Source organism: Gastrolobium bilobum, unplaced genomic scaffold, assembly GCF_033153095.1.
Source record: "Gastrolobium bilobum isolate Gb01-03AN ecotype WA unplaced genomic scaffold, APGP_CSIRO_Gbil_v1 utg1738, whole genome shotgun sequence".
NCBI lineage: Eukaryota > Viridiplantae > Streptophyta > Magnoliopsida > Fabales > Fabaceae > Gastrolobium > Gastrolobium bilobum.
The window spans coordinates 250,204-269,975 of NW_026898452.1; the positions used below are offsets into that span (position 1 = coordinate 250,204).

Here is a 19,772-nt window from a genome sequence, read left to right on the forward strand (position 1 = left end):
TAATCTCACTGTAATCACACGGCCTCGACGTCCACCTTGCTTGCAGAGCGGAACCCTTGACGATGAACAAGCCCAGACACAGATATTTTTCCCCCTTTCTTCTTTATGGTCGCTGGATAGAGTCAGGGGGTGTTGGGATTTGACAGCTGTGGGTCCCATGCCACCGAAGTATTAAAAGCTATTTTCAATCAGGGGTATTTTTGTAATTTAATATTATTTTCCCATCTATAACTTACCTCCAACCAAACATACATTTCCTAAAAAGTTACCTAATTTTCCCAGTAAAGTTTTTCCCCACCAAACAACTTTTTTTTACATTTTTCTACCTATCTCATTTTATCTATCTTTCCAATCATTTCTCTATCTATTACATTTCCCTACTATTCCAAAAAAATTTCCTCAACCAAACGCCCCCTTAAAGCTTAAGGACATGCAGATGTCTAATGATTTTGAGTCCTCACTAAAAAATATTTCTATACTTAGAATTTGCTCACTATAAGGAATACCTAGTGTAAAGAATCAACTTAACCCAAAATATTAAGTTATTAAGTGTGAAGATTCATCAATGGTTTATATATTTCTCTAACATGTCTCCTCACACGAGAATTCACTAGTCATGAAGGGTGGATTCTACCTATTTGTGCTAAGAAATTCTATAAAAAAAAATAGAAGCGATAAGAATCAAACCCATAATACCGAATTTTAATAGCATATAAAAAATCAATTCAACCATAAAATTTTAGGAAAATAGTTGTTTTATGTCACATAAGAGAATTTTCTTATGTTACACATTTAGAAAATCTTGTGCCCATATTTTCTTTCCTTTTTTTGTTATTTTAAAAATTTTGGACCGCACAATTTTGTTTCACTCGTATAAGATACTTATGTTATCTGACATAAAATTAATAACTCCCAAAATTTTATTAAGTGAAGATACATCATTTATATACTTCAGTAACAACGAGCAAAGCAGACTACACAAGAGGGGAAAATCTGGTTATGGATTTTTCAATAGTCAATGAATAGTTTCTTGATTAAGAAAACGTATATGGGAAAAGAAACAGCCCAAAGAAGAAGAAAAAAAAAAACAAGAAGAAAAAAAGAAAAGAAAAGAAGAAAGTGTTGTTTGTAATTGCTGCATACGCACGTAACTTCCGTTTTGATTCCTTACAGTCCCGCCAGCATAAATGATATCCATTCTTAGAATCCTTTCCAACTTTGTTGGATTCTCTTTATCTCTCTCTCTTCCCGACACAACTACCACTGTACGATTTTGATTCTATCCCAATTCAAAGGTTGTTCCTTTTAGATCTTAGACTCTCAAAGACAGCATCTTTAACAATTATCGTCATGAATACTACTTCTCTCTCTATAAATCCCTCTCTATCTCCTACCTTTTTTCCAACTGCCACCACACCTTCTTCTTACCCCCCTAGCTCTGCTAGATTTCAACGTTTTTTATTGTTAGGAGCAAAACCCATTACTCTATCTTGTAGAGGAGTACGATTGAGCTCTTTGGGTGGGTCAAAAACTGTGAAGGGTAGAAAAAGTTTGGTGCTTGAAGCTAGAAACATGGACATAGCAGAGGTTGGTTCTCATGAAATGGAGGAAGAGGAAGATGGTCCTCCTTCTGCTGCTTTGCTTGACTCTGAGAATGAGCAAAATTCAAGGCCTCGTCGAATTGCTCTCTTTGTTGAGCCTTCTCCCTTTGCGTGAGTCCCTTTTGTTGGTGTTTTTTTGTTTAGCTTCTTGATTTGCTTTTCATTGTGCATAGTATCCAATGCTTTGTTTAATTTGGGGTGTTTGATATTGAAACCCCCATTACAATTTTTTCGGCTTGTTTTGCTTTTCAATTATTGCAGCAATTGAATTGCCTTGTTGGTTTGGTTTTAGCGTTGACTTCGTGGCATTTGATGAATTGACTGAGTTGGCGTGTAGTTTTATGTCAAATGTCATAGACTTTTCATCTGCTTCATTAAGCTGTCAAAGTTCAACCTTTGGTTCATCTGAATTTATATTTGCTTAGGAATATGTTGATCACATACAGTTTTTCTACGATTAGTTGTTGCAAAAATAGAGAAACAATTTTTCAGCTTTTTTGTTTCTTAACACCGTTGCTATTCTGTTCTTCCTTTGCATTGCATATAAAGTTGGATTTAATTGGCAGTTGTTGAAATTAAAATTTTCGTTATCAAATGAATTGAGCTGACTTTGTGATTATCTGTTTTGGTTTTCGATATTCATTCTATTATTAGCGTAGTCTCACAATGAGAAAAGTTGCATCTTAGCTATTGTGTTATGCTGCATCTCAGACTTTTGAATTAGCTTGTGATACCAGGCATTAATTTTAGGAACGTCGACCAACATTTAATGTACCAAGTTTTCTAGTTTCTGTCTACATTAGAATACAAACGAGATTGAACTACAATTGACATTTTTCATGTGTGATTCTTCAGAAGTAGACATGTGGTGTTAGCTGTGTAAGAAAAAATGTGTCTTCATTTTCAACAGAATATTTATTCAAAGTGATATCTATTTTGCAGATATGTCTCAGGATACAAAAATCGGTTTCAGAATTTTATTAAATGCCTTCGTGAAATGGGAGATGAGGTAATTCTTTGGTTTTCTATGTATGTATGTTTATTTTCGTTTAAATTCCTTGCTTTTGTAATGTATCCCCAAAAATTCTGAGAAAATCTGGAATAAATAGCTTTTGCCCCATAAATATTTTGTTTCAATAGTCATCCTGAATTTATTGCATACTATGTAACTGTGTTTATTTGTGTGTTATAGGTGATGGTTGTGACCACGCATGAAGGAGTTCCCCAGGAATTTCATGGAGCCAAATTAATTGGATCTTGGAGGTTGCTAACACTGATCTGTTTTAGTTTCTTAGCTCATTTATCTCTTCATCATCCCTTTTCTCTCTAGTAATTCTAAATTTGTGTTTTTTGAATTATAAACTTGGTGTCTTTCAGTCATGATGGGCTTAATTCTTGTTTCTTAATTGCATTTAGGGCATATATTTGTCAACTCTCATTCTCTTACCTCACATTATGCTGATAAATGTTGTGCACTTAATTTTAAATTTCACTAATAAGTGGTTATGGCATTCCTATTATCATCTTGTTATGAATTTTGAAATTTTGGTATCAATATGGAATCTGCCCGGTTTCAAATGCTCTTTAAAGGTATGATTACTGCTGTGAAGGCGTATGATTCTGATAAGAATCAAACAGTAAACAGTGGAATTTTCTGAATAATGCTTCTATTTAAGACGTATTCCAGTAAAAACATCAATGTTCAACAAGAAACCAAATCTGATTACACACTATAGTGCTGCTATAGCTCAGAATTTGCAGAAGTAAATAAAGAAAAAATAACGAAATGTAAAATGCTTCAGGATCTTTCGAGAGGCCCTGGTATCTCCCTTTTGCATGCGCAAACCAGAATGACCTCCTCGGTGCCTTCATTCACGCACCACATGCTTATGTAACAAACTTCTCCAATGCACTAACAAACTTGCTGAGTCATTGAGTCATAGACGTCCAGACTTGCTGAGTCATATACGTTCAGGGTCCTTGGGCCACTTGCTCCTATCATGGTCCCTGACATAGACTTTACCAAATTGGGCCTTGTGGAGATGGGCCCTATCAATACTTTCCCCCAATGAAAGCACCTTGTCCTCAAGGTGGAAATCAGGAAATTGTACTTGCATAGCCTCAAAATTTTCCCAAGAATTCTCGAAGGAAGGAAGATCGTGCCACTGAATAAGGACTTGCAGTATGCCCTTGTGGTCCCTTCGCCATTGTAGCACTTGTTCTGGCTCTACTATTAGTTCCCACCCTTCAGACAAGGCAGAAGGAAGAGGCTGAACATTAGTAACAGGACTCCCTGCTCTTTTGAGCAGTGAAACATGAAAAACCGGGTGAATTTTACTAGAAGATGGAAGAACCAACTTATAAGCAGTGTCACCAATCCTTGCCAACACCTCAAACGGACCATAATAACGGGGACTTAATTTCTCATTAACTTTTGATGCCAAAGATTTCAACCGATACGGCTGTAGACGCAAATAAACAGAATTCCCCACCTCAAAATGCACATCCCTCCTTTTTTTATCAGCCTGAGTCTTCGTACGCTCCTGAGCCTTTTGTAAATTCTCTTTGAACTCATCTAAGATAATTTCCCTTTCAACCAATAATTGAGAAACCGCATCCACTGTTGGGAAGCTGTTTCCAACCCGCAGCAGACTAGGAGGATCAACTCCATATAGTGCTCTAAACGGGGTCATCCCCGTTGAACTCTTGTAGGCGGTGTTGTACCAATACTCTGCCCAATGCAACCACTTCGGCCAAGTACGGGGTTTGGGACTACAAAAACACCGTAAATATGTTTCTAGGCTTCTATTCACCACTTCTGATTGTCCATTGGACTGTGGATGGTAAGCAGTAGTGAAATGAAGTTTGGTTCCTGCACATTTAAACATTTCTGACCAGAAATGGCTTTGAAACAACCGGTCTCTATCAGATACGATGGTAGTAGGGAACCCATGCAGCCGGACTACTCCCTCACAAACAGTTCAGCCACTTCCTTGGCAGAATAAGGATGAGCCAAAGGAAGGAAGTGAGCATACTTAGTGAGCCGGTCCACCACAACAAAAATAGTATCAACACCATGAGCTTTAGGTGAACCCCCAATGAAGTCCATGGACACATCTGTCCAAATCTGGGACGGTATTGGTAAAGGTTGGAGCAAACCAGCAGGGGACAAGTTCTGAATATTATTTTGCTGACAAATGGCACAATCCAAGACATATTGCTGCACGGTTTTACGCATACCTTCCCAAAAAACAACTCCAACCATTCGCTTAAAGGTTCTGGAGAAACCAGAATGCCCACCAATACAAGAATCATGGAACTCGGACAGAATGGAGGAGATGAATCTAGAAGATCTGGATAATACTAACCTGTTTTTGTAGAAAAGGCGTCCCCCCTGTAACTGAAAACCCGGATGAGAGGCTGGATCCTCTATTAAGTTCTGAATTATACTTCGAAGCCTCTGATTAGCCAGCACTTCCCTATCAATTTCTTCCAACTGGGGAAGCTGCGCCTTGGAGAGAAGATGAAACTCTTCGTTTCGAGACAAGGCATCCGCGACAACATTTCCTCTACCAAGTTGATAAAGAATCTCAAAGTCATAACCCAATAATTTGGAAACCCATTTTTGTTGGTCCTCACCTAGAACCCGCTGCTCCAACAAAAACTTGAGGCTCTTTTGATCGGTTTTAACTATGAAATGTCGTCCAACAAGTATGGTCTCCATTTCTGGACCGCAAACACAACAGCCATTAGTTCCTTTTCATAAACGGATTTCCCCATGGCCCGTTGTGAAAATCCCCTACTAATATAAGCTAGGGGTCTGCCTTCTGGCATTAATACAGCTCCAATGCCTTTTCCAGAAGCATCAGTAACCACCACGAAAGGCTTGGAGAAATCCGGTAAAGCCGAAACCGGAACAGCACTCATTAAATTTTTTAAGTGAACAAACGCAACCTGTGCATCCTCTCCCCATTTGAAGGCATCCTTTTTTAACAAGTCAGTTAGTGGTCAGGCTATCTTGCCATAATCCTTGACAAATTTTCTATAATAACCTGTTAAACCCAAGAAGCCTCTCAACCCCTTAACGTTCCTTGGAATTGGCCATTCTTCCATGGCCTTGATCTTAATAGGATCAGCCTTGACTCCCTCTGCAGTAACTATATGCCCCAAATACTCCACCTGCATCTGTCCAAAATCGCATTTCTTCCTGTTTGCAAACAATTTATGGGTACGTAGAATTTCAAATATTTTTCTCAAGTGACCCACATGCTCAGCTGCCCCCTTGCTATAAACCAATATATCGTCAAAAAAAAACTAGAGCAAATTTTCTCAGATAAGGTTTCAGAACATCATTCATAAGGGCTTGGAATGTAGAAGGGGCATTAGTAAGACCAAATGGAATTACTAAATATTCGTAATGCCCCTCATGAGTCCGGAATGCCGTTTTAGGAATGTCCCCCTCCTTCATACGAATCTGATTAAATCCGGACTTCAGGTCCAGCTTACTAAACACCCTTGACCCTCCTACTTCATCCAGTAATTCATCCACCACTGGAAGGGGAAACTTATCAGGGACAGTGATCTTGTTCAAAGCCCTATAATCAACACATACTCTCCAACTCCCATCTTTTTTTTTACTAATATAACAGGGCTTGAATAAGGGCTCACACTTGGCCTAATCATACCATCACTTAATAATTCTGCAACTAACTTCTCAATCTCAGATTTTTGATAAAAGGGGTACCTGTAGGGCCTACTGTTGGGTACCTGAGCACCCGGTTTCAAAACATTGGCATGATCCTGACTTCTCTTTGGAGGAAAGCCTTTGGCTTCAGCGAAAATGTCACCAAATTCGGCTAGCAAATCATCAAGCTCCTTCCAATCTTCCTGGAATTTCTGAGAAGTTGCTGAACTTTCCCACTGCACAAAGTAACCTTGACCCTCCTGTTCCAGTGCCTTAGCCATCGATTTAAGGGAAGAGATGGTTTTAGAGAGTGAAGGGTCTCCTTTAATAGTCGCTTTGTGACCTTCCGAGACATACTTGATAGTCATCTCTCTAAAATTCGCTTTTATTTCTCCCAATTCCTTGAGCCAATCCAGCCCTAACACCACATCTGCCCCTCCCAAATCAAATAGGTACAGATCTTGAACAATGGTGCTCCCCTGAATTGCAATAGAAACTCCTCTACAAACCCCTTGACATGCTAACTTGAGCCCATTCCCGATCTCAACAGAGTATGTGGGGGTCGTTTCCACTGACAGACCTAAATGGTCAACCAACCCTTGCTTAACAAAATTGCTCGAGGCCCCACAATCGATGAGAACCTCAACACCTTGGCCATCAATCAGCCCCCATACCTTCATGGATTGGTTAGATGAAATCCCCATCAGACTCTGCAACGTTAGCTGGATAGCCACGTCCTCTTCCTTCTTCAGGATTTTGTTTATCAATTCTATTTAAGTATCATAATGATCTCCGCAGTTGCCTAATGATCTCCATGATCTCCGCCTGATTAGTATCGCTCGCGTCCATTCTCTTAATCAATTCATCCTGACCCAATTCCGTATGTTGTAATCTCTCTTCTAATCCCTCCATGGTTCGCGTACGTACCATAACCCTGCTCCCAGTCGGAGCTTTGATACCACTTTGATAAGAATCAAACAGTAAACAGTGGAATTTTCTGAATAATGCTTCTATTTAAGACGTATTCCAGTAAAAGCATCAATGTTCAACAAGAAACCAAATCTGATTACACACTATAGTGCTGCTATAGCTTAGAATTTGCAGAAGTAAATAAAGAAAAAATAACGAAATGTAAAATGCTTCAGGATCTTTCGAGAGGCCCTGGTATCTCCCTTTTGCATGCGCAAACCAGAATGACCTCCTCGGTGCCTTCATTCACGCACCACATGCTTATGTAACAAACTTCTCCAATGCACTAAAAAACTTGTTGAGTCATATACGTTCAGGATCCTTGGGCCACTTGCTCTTATCATGGTCCCTGTCATAGACTTTACCAAATTGGGCCTTGTGGAGATGGGCCCTATCAGATTCCTGTTTGAATTACAAAGTGGAGTCTCTACTGTATAGAGTAAATGTAATAATTATGAGAACTATCCTAATTACTGTAGTTACAAGATTTGATTACACTATTTACATATTTTCCAACATCCCTCAAACGGAAGCATATAGGGCATATGCACTAAGCTTGTTACATATATGACTTATCAGATGACCTCTCAAAGACTTGTTGAAAATATTTGGCTAATTGATATTTGAATTGACAAGCTAGTGTTGGCGTCTTCGGATTATATTTTCTCTCTAATAAAGTGACAATCGATCTCAATATATTTGGTCTTCTTGTGAAACACTAGATTAGAGAGGATATGCAATGCAGCATGATTATCATAAATGAGGGTCATTTGCATAATCTTCCTATATTGGATCTCTTTAAGTAGCTATTTTGTTCAAATGAGTTTGCATGTGGTTATGGCCATAGCTTGATATTCTGTTTTGCACTTGATCTAGCAGACCACATTTTGCTTCTTACTCTTTCAGGATATTAGATTATCCCCAACAAATACATATTACCCAAAAGTAGACCTTCTATTAGCAAGGGACTTTGTCCAATCAACATCTGAATATCGAGCAATTTGAGTATGACCTTTATCTTCATAGAATAGGACTTCTCCTGAAGCTCCTTGAATATACTTCGGGATACAAATCATAGCATCTTAATATGCTTCGCAAGGTGAATTGAGAAACTCAGCTACCACACTGACTGCAAAGAAGATTGGACGAGTCAAACCACTAATGAAAAGCAAATTAAAGGGGAAGCTAAGAATATTAAGCAGAGTCAACAGAATGGGGATGGGCAATACCAACCCCATTGGACTGTGTTTTGGAACCTTTAGCTAAGTTTGACTGTAGACAAATAACCAAAGGTAGAAATTTTGGAGAATATAATATTTATTTTGCGAATGTGGTGGTGGCACCAGAATCTAAGAACCAAGGACCCAAAGATGACGATTGGGAGAGACAAGCAAACGAGTTACCCCTTGTGCACAATGGAGCAGCACAACTGGAGCGTTGGTGTTCCTTACACAGTGGAGGCTTTATTATATAGAGCTAATGTAATAATTACAGGAACACAAATATCCTAATTTCCATAATTACTAGATTTGGTTAGTGTATTTATGTATTTTCCAATAACTACCACAACCATGGTTTATAGTTTACACTAACAATTTTCATTTATATCAAAAACAAATTAAAAATGCAGCTTTCCCTGTCCTTGGTATCAAAAGGTACCCCTCTCTTTGGCACTTAGTCCAAGAATAATTTCAGAGGTTGCCCGGTTTAAGCCTGACATAATACATGCATCGTCGCCAGGTGTAATGGTGGGTCTGCAATTCCTCTATCTCCTCATTCATTAAATTTTGGGATTATTAAGGATAATGTTGGTGTGAGGACTAATTTGTCACATTACATATCTGAGTTGCCTTGATTTCAGGTTTTTGGCGCTCTTATCATTGCAAAACTTTTATGTATTCCTATTGTCATGTCCTATCATACGCACGTACCAGTGTAAGTTTTATTCAGATTTTTTAGTTTTTTCTAAATATATTGACCACTTTAGATTATGTGGCACTTCTGTTTACCATTATGGCTGATCTTATTTTCTCTTCAGTTACATTCCAAGATATACCTTTAGCTGGCTGGTGACACCCATGTGGTTGATCATAAGTATGTACACTTTCTTGCTTACTTTTTCTAATTTGAACTCAAAATAATTGTGAGAGTAACATAAATTTTGCTGTTTTCTTTAGAATTTCTTCATAGAGCAGCTGATCTGACTCTGGTGCCATCTGCTGCCATTGGTAGGGATCTCCAAGCAGCTAGAGTAACAGCAGGTGAACTTAAATCCCCTTATCTAGTCTTTCAGCTATGCTTAACTGAAAATAGCATCTGAACATACACATTTCTTAGTATGCCTTCGGCAGTAAAATTTTGACAGACTTGTTTCTCATGTTGACATCCAGCTAACAAGATTCGTCTATGGAACAAGGGTGTTGATTCTGAAAGTTTCCATCCTCGATACCGCTCACATGAAATGCGATTAAGACTAAGGTTTGAACCATTTATCATTTTTCATAGGTTCAAGTTTTGATAATAATGAGATTTCATCTTATTCTTAGAACATTTGTCATGCAGCAATGGTGAACCCGAGAAACCCTTGGTAGTTCATGTGGGACGGCTTGGAGTTGAAAAGAGTTTAGATTTTCTCAAAAGGTAGTGAACTTCACCTTGAATTTTTCCTTTCTTGGAGTTGCAATTATATTCAAGATTTCCCAATCAATCTGAAAAAATCCAGACTATAAGCTGAAAGATTGTTAAATCCTTTTCAAGATATACTTTCTAGCAATTCACTTTGACATGCCCTTAGCTTTCTCTGATGCTTCTTATCTTACCATTATCTTGCATGGAATTTAAATATCTGTAGCCTGACTTTGACACCTTAACCCCATGATTTGGCAGGGTCATGGATAGGCTTCCTGAAGCGCGAATTGCTTTCGTTGGAGATGGACCATACAGGTGCCTTACTCTGACATGTCTCTGCTTTTATTTCTGTTCAATTGGTGTCCTGTGGCTTTTAACAAATAGACTTTTATACGTGAGTGTTTGTATATTCTTACCTCTTGCCTTTCTGTTGATATATAAAAAATCATTAATGTAGCCTCACCCAATAGCTTAAGCTTTTGGGTTAAATTGGTTCTTTACATAGTATCAAAGCCTCGGTGTACCGACTTCGATCCTCACCGCCCCCCACTTTCTTTCTAGTGGAATTTTTTTCTTCGCACAGGTAGGTGGGCCTGTGCATTGTCCATCCTTCAAGTCCAGTGGGCTCTCATGTGAGGGGGCGTGTTGATATATAAAAAATCATTAATGTAGCCTCACCCAATAGCTTAAGCTTTTGGGTTGAATTGGTTCTTTACACTTTCTAATCATATAATGGCTAACTGTCACCATGAAAAGGGTTTCCTCGTTCCATATTAGATCCCTTTCTTTTGAGGGTTTGGGGGAGGTAGTGCAGTTAGAGATATAATGTACAATCATTCATTGTCTTCACTTATTACCTTAAGCATTTGAGATAATTGGTTCTTGACATTTTCAAAAAATCCTCCAGTGTTTTTAGTCCACATGTCATGTTTTTCAGGGGTGTGCAGTATAACCGAACCAAACCGAACTGAAACACATTTTTCGGAACCAGTTTTAAGAATCGAAATGGTTTTATAAATCAGTTCAAAAATTAAACCGAACCAAAAGAATTGGTTTGAAACACCGGTTTGGAACTAGTTGGAAACCAGTTTAGAACATGTTTGCATACCCGAACCAGTTTTGAAACATAAACTGGTTCTGAATTGATTTTATAATAAAAAAAACAGTTCAGTTCAAAAACAAACTAGTTTAAACCCGTTTGGTTTAACCAAAAAATCCAGTTAGGGTCGACCCATGCCCACTTATGCTTTTTTATTTATACATTACTCCCCTCTCTCTCTAGATAAGGCAATGTTAAATATAAAAACTTTGATAACTGTTATGCCATGCATTTAATTTCTTAACAACCAGGGAGGAGCTGGAGAAATTGTTTGAAGGCATGCCTGCAGTATTCACTGGAATGTTAGGAGGGGAAGAACTATCGCAAGCATATGCCAGTGGAGATGTTTTTGTGATGCCTTCAGAGTCAGAGACACTTGGTCTTGTTGTTTTGGAGGCCATGTCTTCAGGGATACCTGTGGTGGGAGCACGTGCTGGAGGCATTCCAGATATAATACCTGCAGACCAAGAAGGTAAAACTGGCTATCTCTATAATCCAGGTGATCTTGAAGACTGCTTGAGTAAAATAGAACCCCTTTTGCTCAACAAAGAGTTTAGAGAAACCATGGGAAAAGCTGCACGTGAAGAGATGGAGAAGTATGATTGGAAGGCTGCCACGCGTAAGATTCGCAATGAACAATACAATGCTGCCATTTGGTTCTGGCGCAAGAAAAGGGCTCAACTGCTTAGACCCTTACAGTGGCTTGCTAAACGTTTTTTCCCTTCACCACAAGTCAACTATAGGTGATGCAAGTACTCATTCCAAGGTTCTTGCTTTGGCTTCACAGTAGACTTGTATGGGATATATATATATGTGCGGTTGATTGAGTGTAATGCATTCATTTTCTGAATTATAATGGAATATACAATATGGTGGTTTGCACCTTATTTTTGTGCCATTATAAAGTTTGATTAAGGTTACAGGTTGTCAGGTTGAATTCTTCATGTCCCTATATGATCAATGAATAAATTTGAAAGCCAAATCAATTCAGACTGTAGCATTATCATATGTCGCATACCCCTAAAGGAATTTTACTTTTGATACTATGGTGTTCAGGATATTGTCTTAAGGTACATGTTGCAACCATGATTATAAATGTAGTATCTATTATTCACGATCTGAAACATAAATATAAAATAACACCTGACAGATTATCAAATGTTGCAACCAAAACGGATTATCAAACGCAAAAACTTTAACAAAGGTAACACCTGACAGTACAAATCTCTGTCCAATAAAAGTATAGTTGTACTTTTTGTAGAACTTAGCTAAATAGCTAAATTTGTATTATTATTATTATTATTATAAAATAACCAAAGTGATAGCTTTTGGCAATGCAAAACAACTGTCTTCTACCCAAATTTGTCAAAAGTGGTGCCAGACAGACAAACTGTTAAGCATGGGGAGAAATTATCAGTTTTATCTGTTAAATTAAATTGGCATTGGACCACTTTAGACATTAATAAATGTTAAATTGGAAGATAAATATTGTGATGGTTAATAATATGAATACTGACTCCTAATAGTATTCTGATATAACAATGTTGTTGAACATCCTGATTAGAGATGACAGCAAGAGGACGGTTATCACTTCATTTAATGCCTCTGTTTCCAGGTTTGTTCTTATTTACCCTATTATATAGTTCAGCTGTACTTGGGTGACAATACAAAATCTAAATCTTCAAACCCATTTTGAGTATGATTGTGAAAGAATGTTACATAAATATATAAAATGATTAACATATCATTATTTACATGGTATCATAATCTTTGTGAATTAAGTGGTTACAAGTTCAATCCTCACTATTCCATCATTAATGTGACCTTTACCTAACAATTTAAATTTTTTAGTTGAGATAATTTTTTACAAAGAACGAAGAAAATCTTTGTGATGTATGAATAACATTGGACCAAGCCCACCAGTATCAGTAATCTGCTCTATTCCAGCCCATAAGAAGAGTCACTGGCTATAGCAACTTAATAGAACCAAGCCAGGCCCACCAAAACCAGTTCATCTTTGCGCCTGCTTTTCTGTGGACTCTCATTGACCGTAGTAGAATGTTATCAAAACTGGTTCAAACAATGTTATCACTATACATGGTTTTCCAAAATATTTTTTAAATAAGGAGAGGAAACTGCCATTTTTTCTGTCACTCTTTTTCTCATAAAAAATACATATAACAAACGAGAATGAATTATCTCATATCTCATTTTGTTAAGATTAGTTACTTAAGATCTCACTCCTTCATGATTTAAAATGACAAATCAATGATTCGAGATTAAATATGACTTTTTGTCTTCTGCTTTTGAGAGCATAACATCAACAACATCAACATCAACATCACCTTTATTCCAAGATAATTGAGGTCGGTGGTAGATGAACCCACATGAAAGATATAAAACAGTTGTAAAAAAAACACGAGAAGTTAATATATATATATATATATATATATATATATATATATATATATATATATATATATAAAAGTAAAAAAGAAATGGAAAAGAAGAAGTGGGGAAAATTAAGGGGAAAAGGACTAAAAAAGGACAATTTGGAACATAGGAATAACAACGGGTCTAACCCTCCACCATACTTATAGCTTTTCTCCATTCCGTTTTAAGACATACCGTCTGCCAATCTATATCCCACTCCATTAAGTCTTATTTTACTACATTTTCCCAAGTAAGTTTCGGCCTACCTCTGCCTCTTTTTGTGTTGAGCTCTTGATAACAAACTTCTGTTCTGACAGGAGCATCCAGGGACCTTCTCATCACGTGCCCAAACCACCTCAATCTATGTTCTCTCATCTTTTCGGCTACCGGTACTACTCCTATCTTTCGTCGAATATCTTCATTTCTTATCTTATCCATCCTTGTATAACCACACATCCACCTTAACATCCGCCTCTCTGCTACTCTCATCTTATGCTCATGTTGCCTATGTGCTGGCCAGCATTCCGCTCCATATAGCATTGCCGGTCTTACTGCTGTTTTATAGAATTTTTCTTTTAACTTAAGGGAGATTTTGCGGTCACACAAAAATCCAGATGCAATGCACCATTTCATCCACCCTGCTCTAATTCTATGATTTACATCCTCATTAATCTATCCACCTTTTTTGCAAAATAGAGCCCAGGTATTTAAAAACATATTTTTTGGGTACCTCTTGACCACTTAGTTGCACGGGATCTTGGTCCCCATCTCGTACTAGAGAAAACTCACACTTCAGATACTCAGTCTTGCTTCGACTTAAAGTGAATCCTTTGGATTCGAATGTGCTTCTCCACAATTCAAGTTTTCTATTAACACCTTCCTTGCTCTCATCAATAAGCACAATATCGTCTACAAAAAGCATACACCATGGCACTTTCTCTTGAATATCTTTTGTTAGTTCATCCATAACTAAGGCAAAGGGATAAGGACTTAGAGCCGACTCTTGGTGTACACCTACCGTGAAAGGGAAATAACTTGATGTTCCGTTACAAGCTTTTACACATGTAGTAGCTCCATCATACATATCCTTCATTGCCTTTACATACTTTGATGGAACCTTTTTCTTCTCCAAAACCCACCATAAAACTTTCATTGGAACCCTATCGTATGCTTTCTCAAGGTCTATGAACACCATATGTAAGTCCTTCTTCTTTTCTTGGTATCTTTCCATTAGTTGTCGCAACAAGAAAATGGCTTCCATGGTACATCTTCCTGGCATAAATCCAAATTGATTTACAGAAACCTTGGTATCTCTCCTCAAGCGATGTTCAATAACCCTTTTCCACAACTTCATAGTATGACTCATTAGCTTAATGCCTCTATAGTTTGAACAACTCTGTATATCTCCCTTGTTTTTGTAGATAGGCACAATCATACTTTTCCTCCATGCATCAGGCATCTTATTTGTCTAGAGAATCTTATTGAAAAGATTGGTCAACCATTTTATTGCCACATCCCCCAGGCCTCTCCACACTTCAATAGGGATACCATCAGGCCCCATGGCTTTATTAGTCTTCATCCTCTTTAAAGCCTCGTTAACTTCATGTGTATTAATTTTGCGCACAAATCTTCTATTCATATCATCATATGCGTCCTCCAAGTCCACCTCGCTTGTATCTCCATTCCCATTAAATAGCTTGTTGAAGTAGTTCAACCATCTTTCATTTACATCTTCATCTCTCACCAAAAGTTTTTGATTTTCATCCTTTATGCATCTAACTTGGGTGTGGTCTTTACTTTTCTTATCCCTTAATTTTGCAAGTTTGTAAATACCTCTTTCACCATTCTTGCTCCCAAGATTTTTATATAACTCGTCGAAAACCTTGCCTCTAGCTTCTCGCACTGCTTTCTTTGCATTTTTTCTCGTCAATCTAAACTTTTGCAAGTTCTCTTCACTGGGACTTTTATGCAAAGATCTAAAGCACTCCTTCTTATGTTTAATTGCCTCTTGCACCTCTCCATTCAACCATCATGTTTCCTTTGTATGAAATCTATTTCCTTTGATTTCTCCCAACACCCTGCTTCCCATATTTTGAATACACTTAGCCATCTTATTCCATATTGCATTAACCCCTCCATCAAACTCCCAAGGTCCTTCGTGCAACATTCTTTCATTGAACTCTCTCTCTTTTCCCTTCTTAAGCTTCCACCACCTTATCCTTGGGTTCTGAGCTCTCTTCCTCATTGTAAGTACTTTGTTGAACCGAACATCCAAGACTACCAGCTTATGTTGCATAGCGACACACTCTCCAAGATAGACCTTACAGTTGACACAAGAAGTTCTATGTTCTCTTCCAGCCAGAAAGAAATCATTTTGACTACAATTTTGGCCACTATGATAAGTGATTAGATGTGACTCCCTTTTTCGAACAAAGGTGTTCACTAGCATCAAATCGTAGGCTAGTGCAACATTCAAGATATCTTCTCCAGTCTCGTTTCTCGTCCCATAGCCAAAACCTTCATGAATTCTATCAAAACCTCCATTGCTTTTACCAACATGACCATTTAGATCTCCTCCTAAGAAAATCTTCTCCTCTCGAGGTATTCCCCTCAAAACCTCATCCAAGTCTTCCCAAAATTGGCTGTTATCAATTGGTTGCAATCCAACTTGGGGTGCATACACACTGAGGCTATTCAGGATTAGATCACCCACAACAAGCTTAACCAGAATAATCCTGTCGCCTTTCCTTTTGACGTCCACAACTTTATCTCTGAAACTTTTATCGATCATAATTCCAACACCATTTCGACTCTTGTTAGCACCTGTATACCATAACTTGAAACCAGTTCCATCCATTTCCTTGGCCTTTTCTCCAGCCCACTTAGTTTCTTGCAAACAAACAACATTCACTTTCCTTCTAGCAAAAATATCTGTCAACTCCCTCAATTTACCCGTTAAGGTTCCTATGTTCCAACTTCTCAATTTCATCCTTAACCCCTGGGCTGTGCTTGCCCGCCACGCTCGCCCATTTGCGTGTTGGGACCCTGGCATACTTCTCACCGAATCCGGGTGAAGACCTGGCGCCTTGCCTTGGGGAAAGGACCCTAGCCCACTTTTCACTACACCCCGGGCCCGATGCAGCGCCTTGCCTTGTGGCAAGGACCCTAATCCATTTTTCGCTACACCCGGGGCCCGATGCAACGCGTCGCTATGAAGGGTACGCCCCAACGAAAAATCATATAGGTTTATCACATAAAAATATAGCTGTTTTTTACGGCCGGTTCACAACACCTGACGCCAACCCTCCTCCTTTATGCTTGGGACAGGCCATGCATGCAAGCACACATGGGCGGAGTTAAAAATTATAATTTTGTCATTAAAACTAATTAAAATTTTATTCCGTTGTTTTGTCATTAAAAATCATACGTGAGAGCTTAAACTTAGTATATTAGTATATTACCATCGTACTCCACATTGAGAGCTTAAACTTTTAAACATTCACCACAGGGGATGTTAATGCTACAGAGCCAGAATATTAAACCCCACGAGATTAATCCCGCAAGCACACGGAAAAAATTGCTCGCCCATATCCCCAACATAAATGAGTTTTTTTTTTTGCAGTAATATGAAGTTATTTTAACTCAAATCAGGTTTTGTTTATTTTGGTATTGTTGGAAGGGGGCGTTTGTTATGCGAGATTTTGAGGGATTCCTGGAAAACTGAATTTTTTTAAATTTTAAATTTTCAGATAATATCGTAAACTGAATGCAAAAATCATATTTTTGAAAATCGAGATTCTCGGACAAATAAAAATTTCTCCTGTACCAAACACGCCCTTAAGATTCAAGCATCCCCTGCTTTGGTTACTTTATTTTCGCCATTATCTTAATATTAATCAACATAAAGGACGACACAGATATTTATGTAATATTTATTTAAATTGAACTTATTGTAGAGCAGCAAAATGAAAACACAATAAGGAATTCCACAGTCAAATTGCCTACGAAAATCAGACAAATAACAACTCATACTGTTTTTAGCATGTCAAAGTTTCCCCAACGGGACATTGATTATTGTGCCATTATTTTGAATAAAAAATGCCAAAATGTCACAAGGGTTAAAATTTTTTTTTGCCCAAATGTCATATTATCAAACTCGCTACAAATGTTATTGAGTTTGGTTATGTTACGTAACACTTTGTTCAGTGTTACAAATCTTTAGATTATCACATCAAAAGTTATTTCAAAAGATTCAAGTATTCAAAATCTTATAAATCTCACGTCAATTGTTTATACAACTAATAATGTTACGAATCTCATATTAAATGTACGAGCAATTAATATAAAATTGATAAAATATTAAGCACTCTCACTTTTTAAATTAACTTTTAACGTAATGACCTCAAAATACACAACACTGAGGCCACAAAACTCTTAGGGGGCGTTTGGTTGAGGATAAAATTTTTGAATACTAGGGAAATGTAATTGATAGGAAAATGGTTGCAAAGTGAGTTTAGTAGGAAAATGTAAAAAAAGTTGTTTGGTTGGAAAAAATTTAGATAGGAAAATTAGGTAACTTTTATAAAGTCTATGTTTGGGTGTAGATAAAATATAGATAGAAAAAAAAGTAACATTTATGAAAATAACCTTGTTTCTTCTCTCACCAAATTTTCTTATCTCTCTTCTTTTTTTTCCCCAATTCTTCGACACCTAAATTCCCCACCGCCATGGCTACTACCCCTGCCAATAATCCAGAAATCATCACCCGTTCATCAACCATGCAGAAAAAGGGGTCAACATAAATAAATAGAAGCCCAGGTCCAGAGTTATTTGTGAGTGTTAAACAGCTTTTTTAGGCTAACACCTTCAACCACACAAACCAACACTCAGTTCTCCCCCACCGTGCAAAGTCACTTCTTCCGGTCACCGAGTGGAAAAGTGGTTTTCAACACACCCAACGAAGCTTAGCTGAATCAGTTTGTATGTACTCAAATACGCTGGTGACCACACAATCAAGATAAGATCGGAGGGTATTGTGGTCTCATATATTGTGGCTCTACGTGATTTAGCCAGGTTTCTTTAAAAAACCACCTTCTACAATGGATTCTGAACAGTGCAGAAGCATAGGAAAATGGCACAAAAATGAGAATGGTAGGCATTGATCTTGCCTAGGTATTCACCCAATTCACTCTCAACCAAACGCATGCTTTGAGGAAAGCCAACTTCATTTGCATGAATTTATTTCAAAATCCACCCAACCAAACACCACCTTAGTGGTCGAATCGGTTAGTCCGATTTCTATTAAGTCACAATGGTCAATGTCTCGTTCCCCAACTCCCATTTTTGTTTATTAAAAAACAGCCTAGTGCATTATCATAGTTCTATTTTTTTTTTCCTGTGAGTTTTGTTTCTTCAGGATAGCTGCTTTCAACCTTGCTGATTGTCCAAGTTTATACTCATGTCAAGAATGGCATCTATGTTAGACAATCCCATTGACCGTATACTGATTTTACTTTCTGATTTAGTATTCGGTTTTCCTTTTCTCGGTAAAAAGTTTATATATTGTTATTTAAATAAAAAATATAAAAATATAGTAATTTAAAACATATTTATGAACCTAAAATAACAAGTTACGGATAGATTTGAGCACAACTGGTAGTGCATAATTTTAAGTACAACAAGAGGCCAAGTGCACCTCTTTTTATGCATAAGCTGTTGTGCTTAAATCAATATATAGAGTGCGTTTGATTGGAGTATTTCTATAAGATAGATAGACATTAGTAAGTGGCATTTTGTCTTCACCATATTTGGTTTATGGTTTTCAAAAATTTTACAAGCAAATCAATTTGCCCATCCTTCATCAATTGTGAGTAAAATTTGACGATAAACAAAGATAAAAAATGGCACTTACAATGTGGTATTTGTAAGTTGGCTGGGGAAATTGATAGAAGAAAATAAGAGATGTGACTCATATACTTTTTTTAACCTAACCTTATCACATTGCACATCTCTACCAAATTTACTTTTGTCAATTTTCAAAATTTAAAAAGAGTTACTTTTGTCATTTCACTACAAGAAACTTTCTATTTTGAGGCGGTTTTAATAGTATTCTGAGGCGGTTATAACCGCCTTTAATTGATACGACAGGCGGTTCCATAACTGCCTCAGTTACTACTGTCGAAAGGCTATCTAGGGCGGTTAATATAAAGCGCTGGCACAACCGCTTACGATTAAATAGAGGCGTAACAACTGGCGGTTATTATCGCCTCAGTTAGCCGAACAAGAATCTGCTGCGATATCAAGGGCGGTTTATGAACCGCCTGTGTATAACATATGGAGCAATTTTTATGCGGTTTAT

The 19,772-nt window shown here is 37.6% G+C and overlaps 2 protein-coding genes across 2 annotated transcripts in view; both read left to right on the top strand.

The window, feature by feature from the left end:
- The window catches only part of LOC133316465 (glycerol-3-phosphate 2-O-acyltransferase 6-like), a 91,129-nt gene that overhangs the window by 61,381 nt on the left and 9,976 nt on the right, over positions 1-19,772 (top strand). The gene's annotated exons all lie outside the window — the stretch shown is intronic.
- On the top strand, positions 997-11,954 carry LOC133316463 (sulfoquinovosyl transferase SQD2-like). Its single transcript, XM_061518213.1, has 11 exons — positions 997-1,712; positions 2,544-2,610; positions 2,794-2,864; positions 8,885-9,002; positions 9,116-9,189; positions 9,293-9,348; positions 9,432-9,515; positions 9,645-9,732; positions 9,817-9,894; positions 10,141-10,197; positions 11,233-11,954. The coding sequence occupies exons 1-11, from the start codon at positions 1,351-1,353 to the stop codon at positions 11,726-11,728; spliced, it is 1,551 nt and encodes a 516-aa protein (XP_061374197.1). The 5' UTR covers positions 997-1,350; the 3' UTR covers positions 11,729-11,954.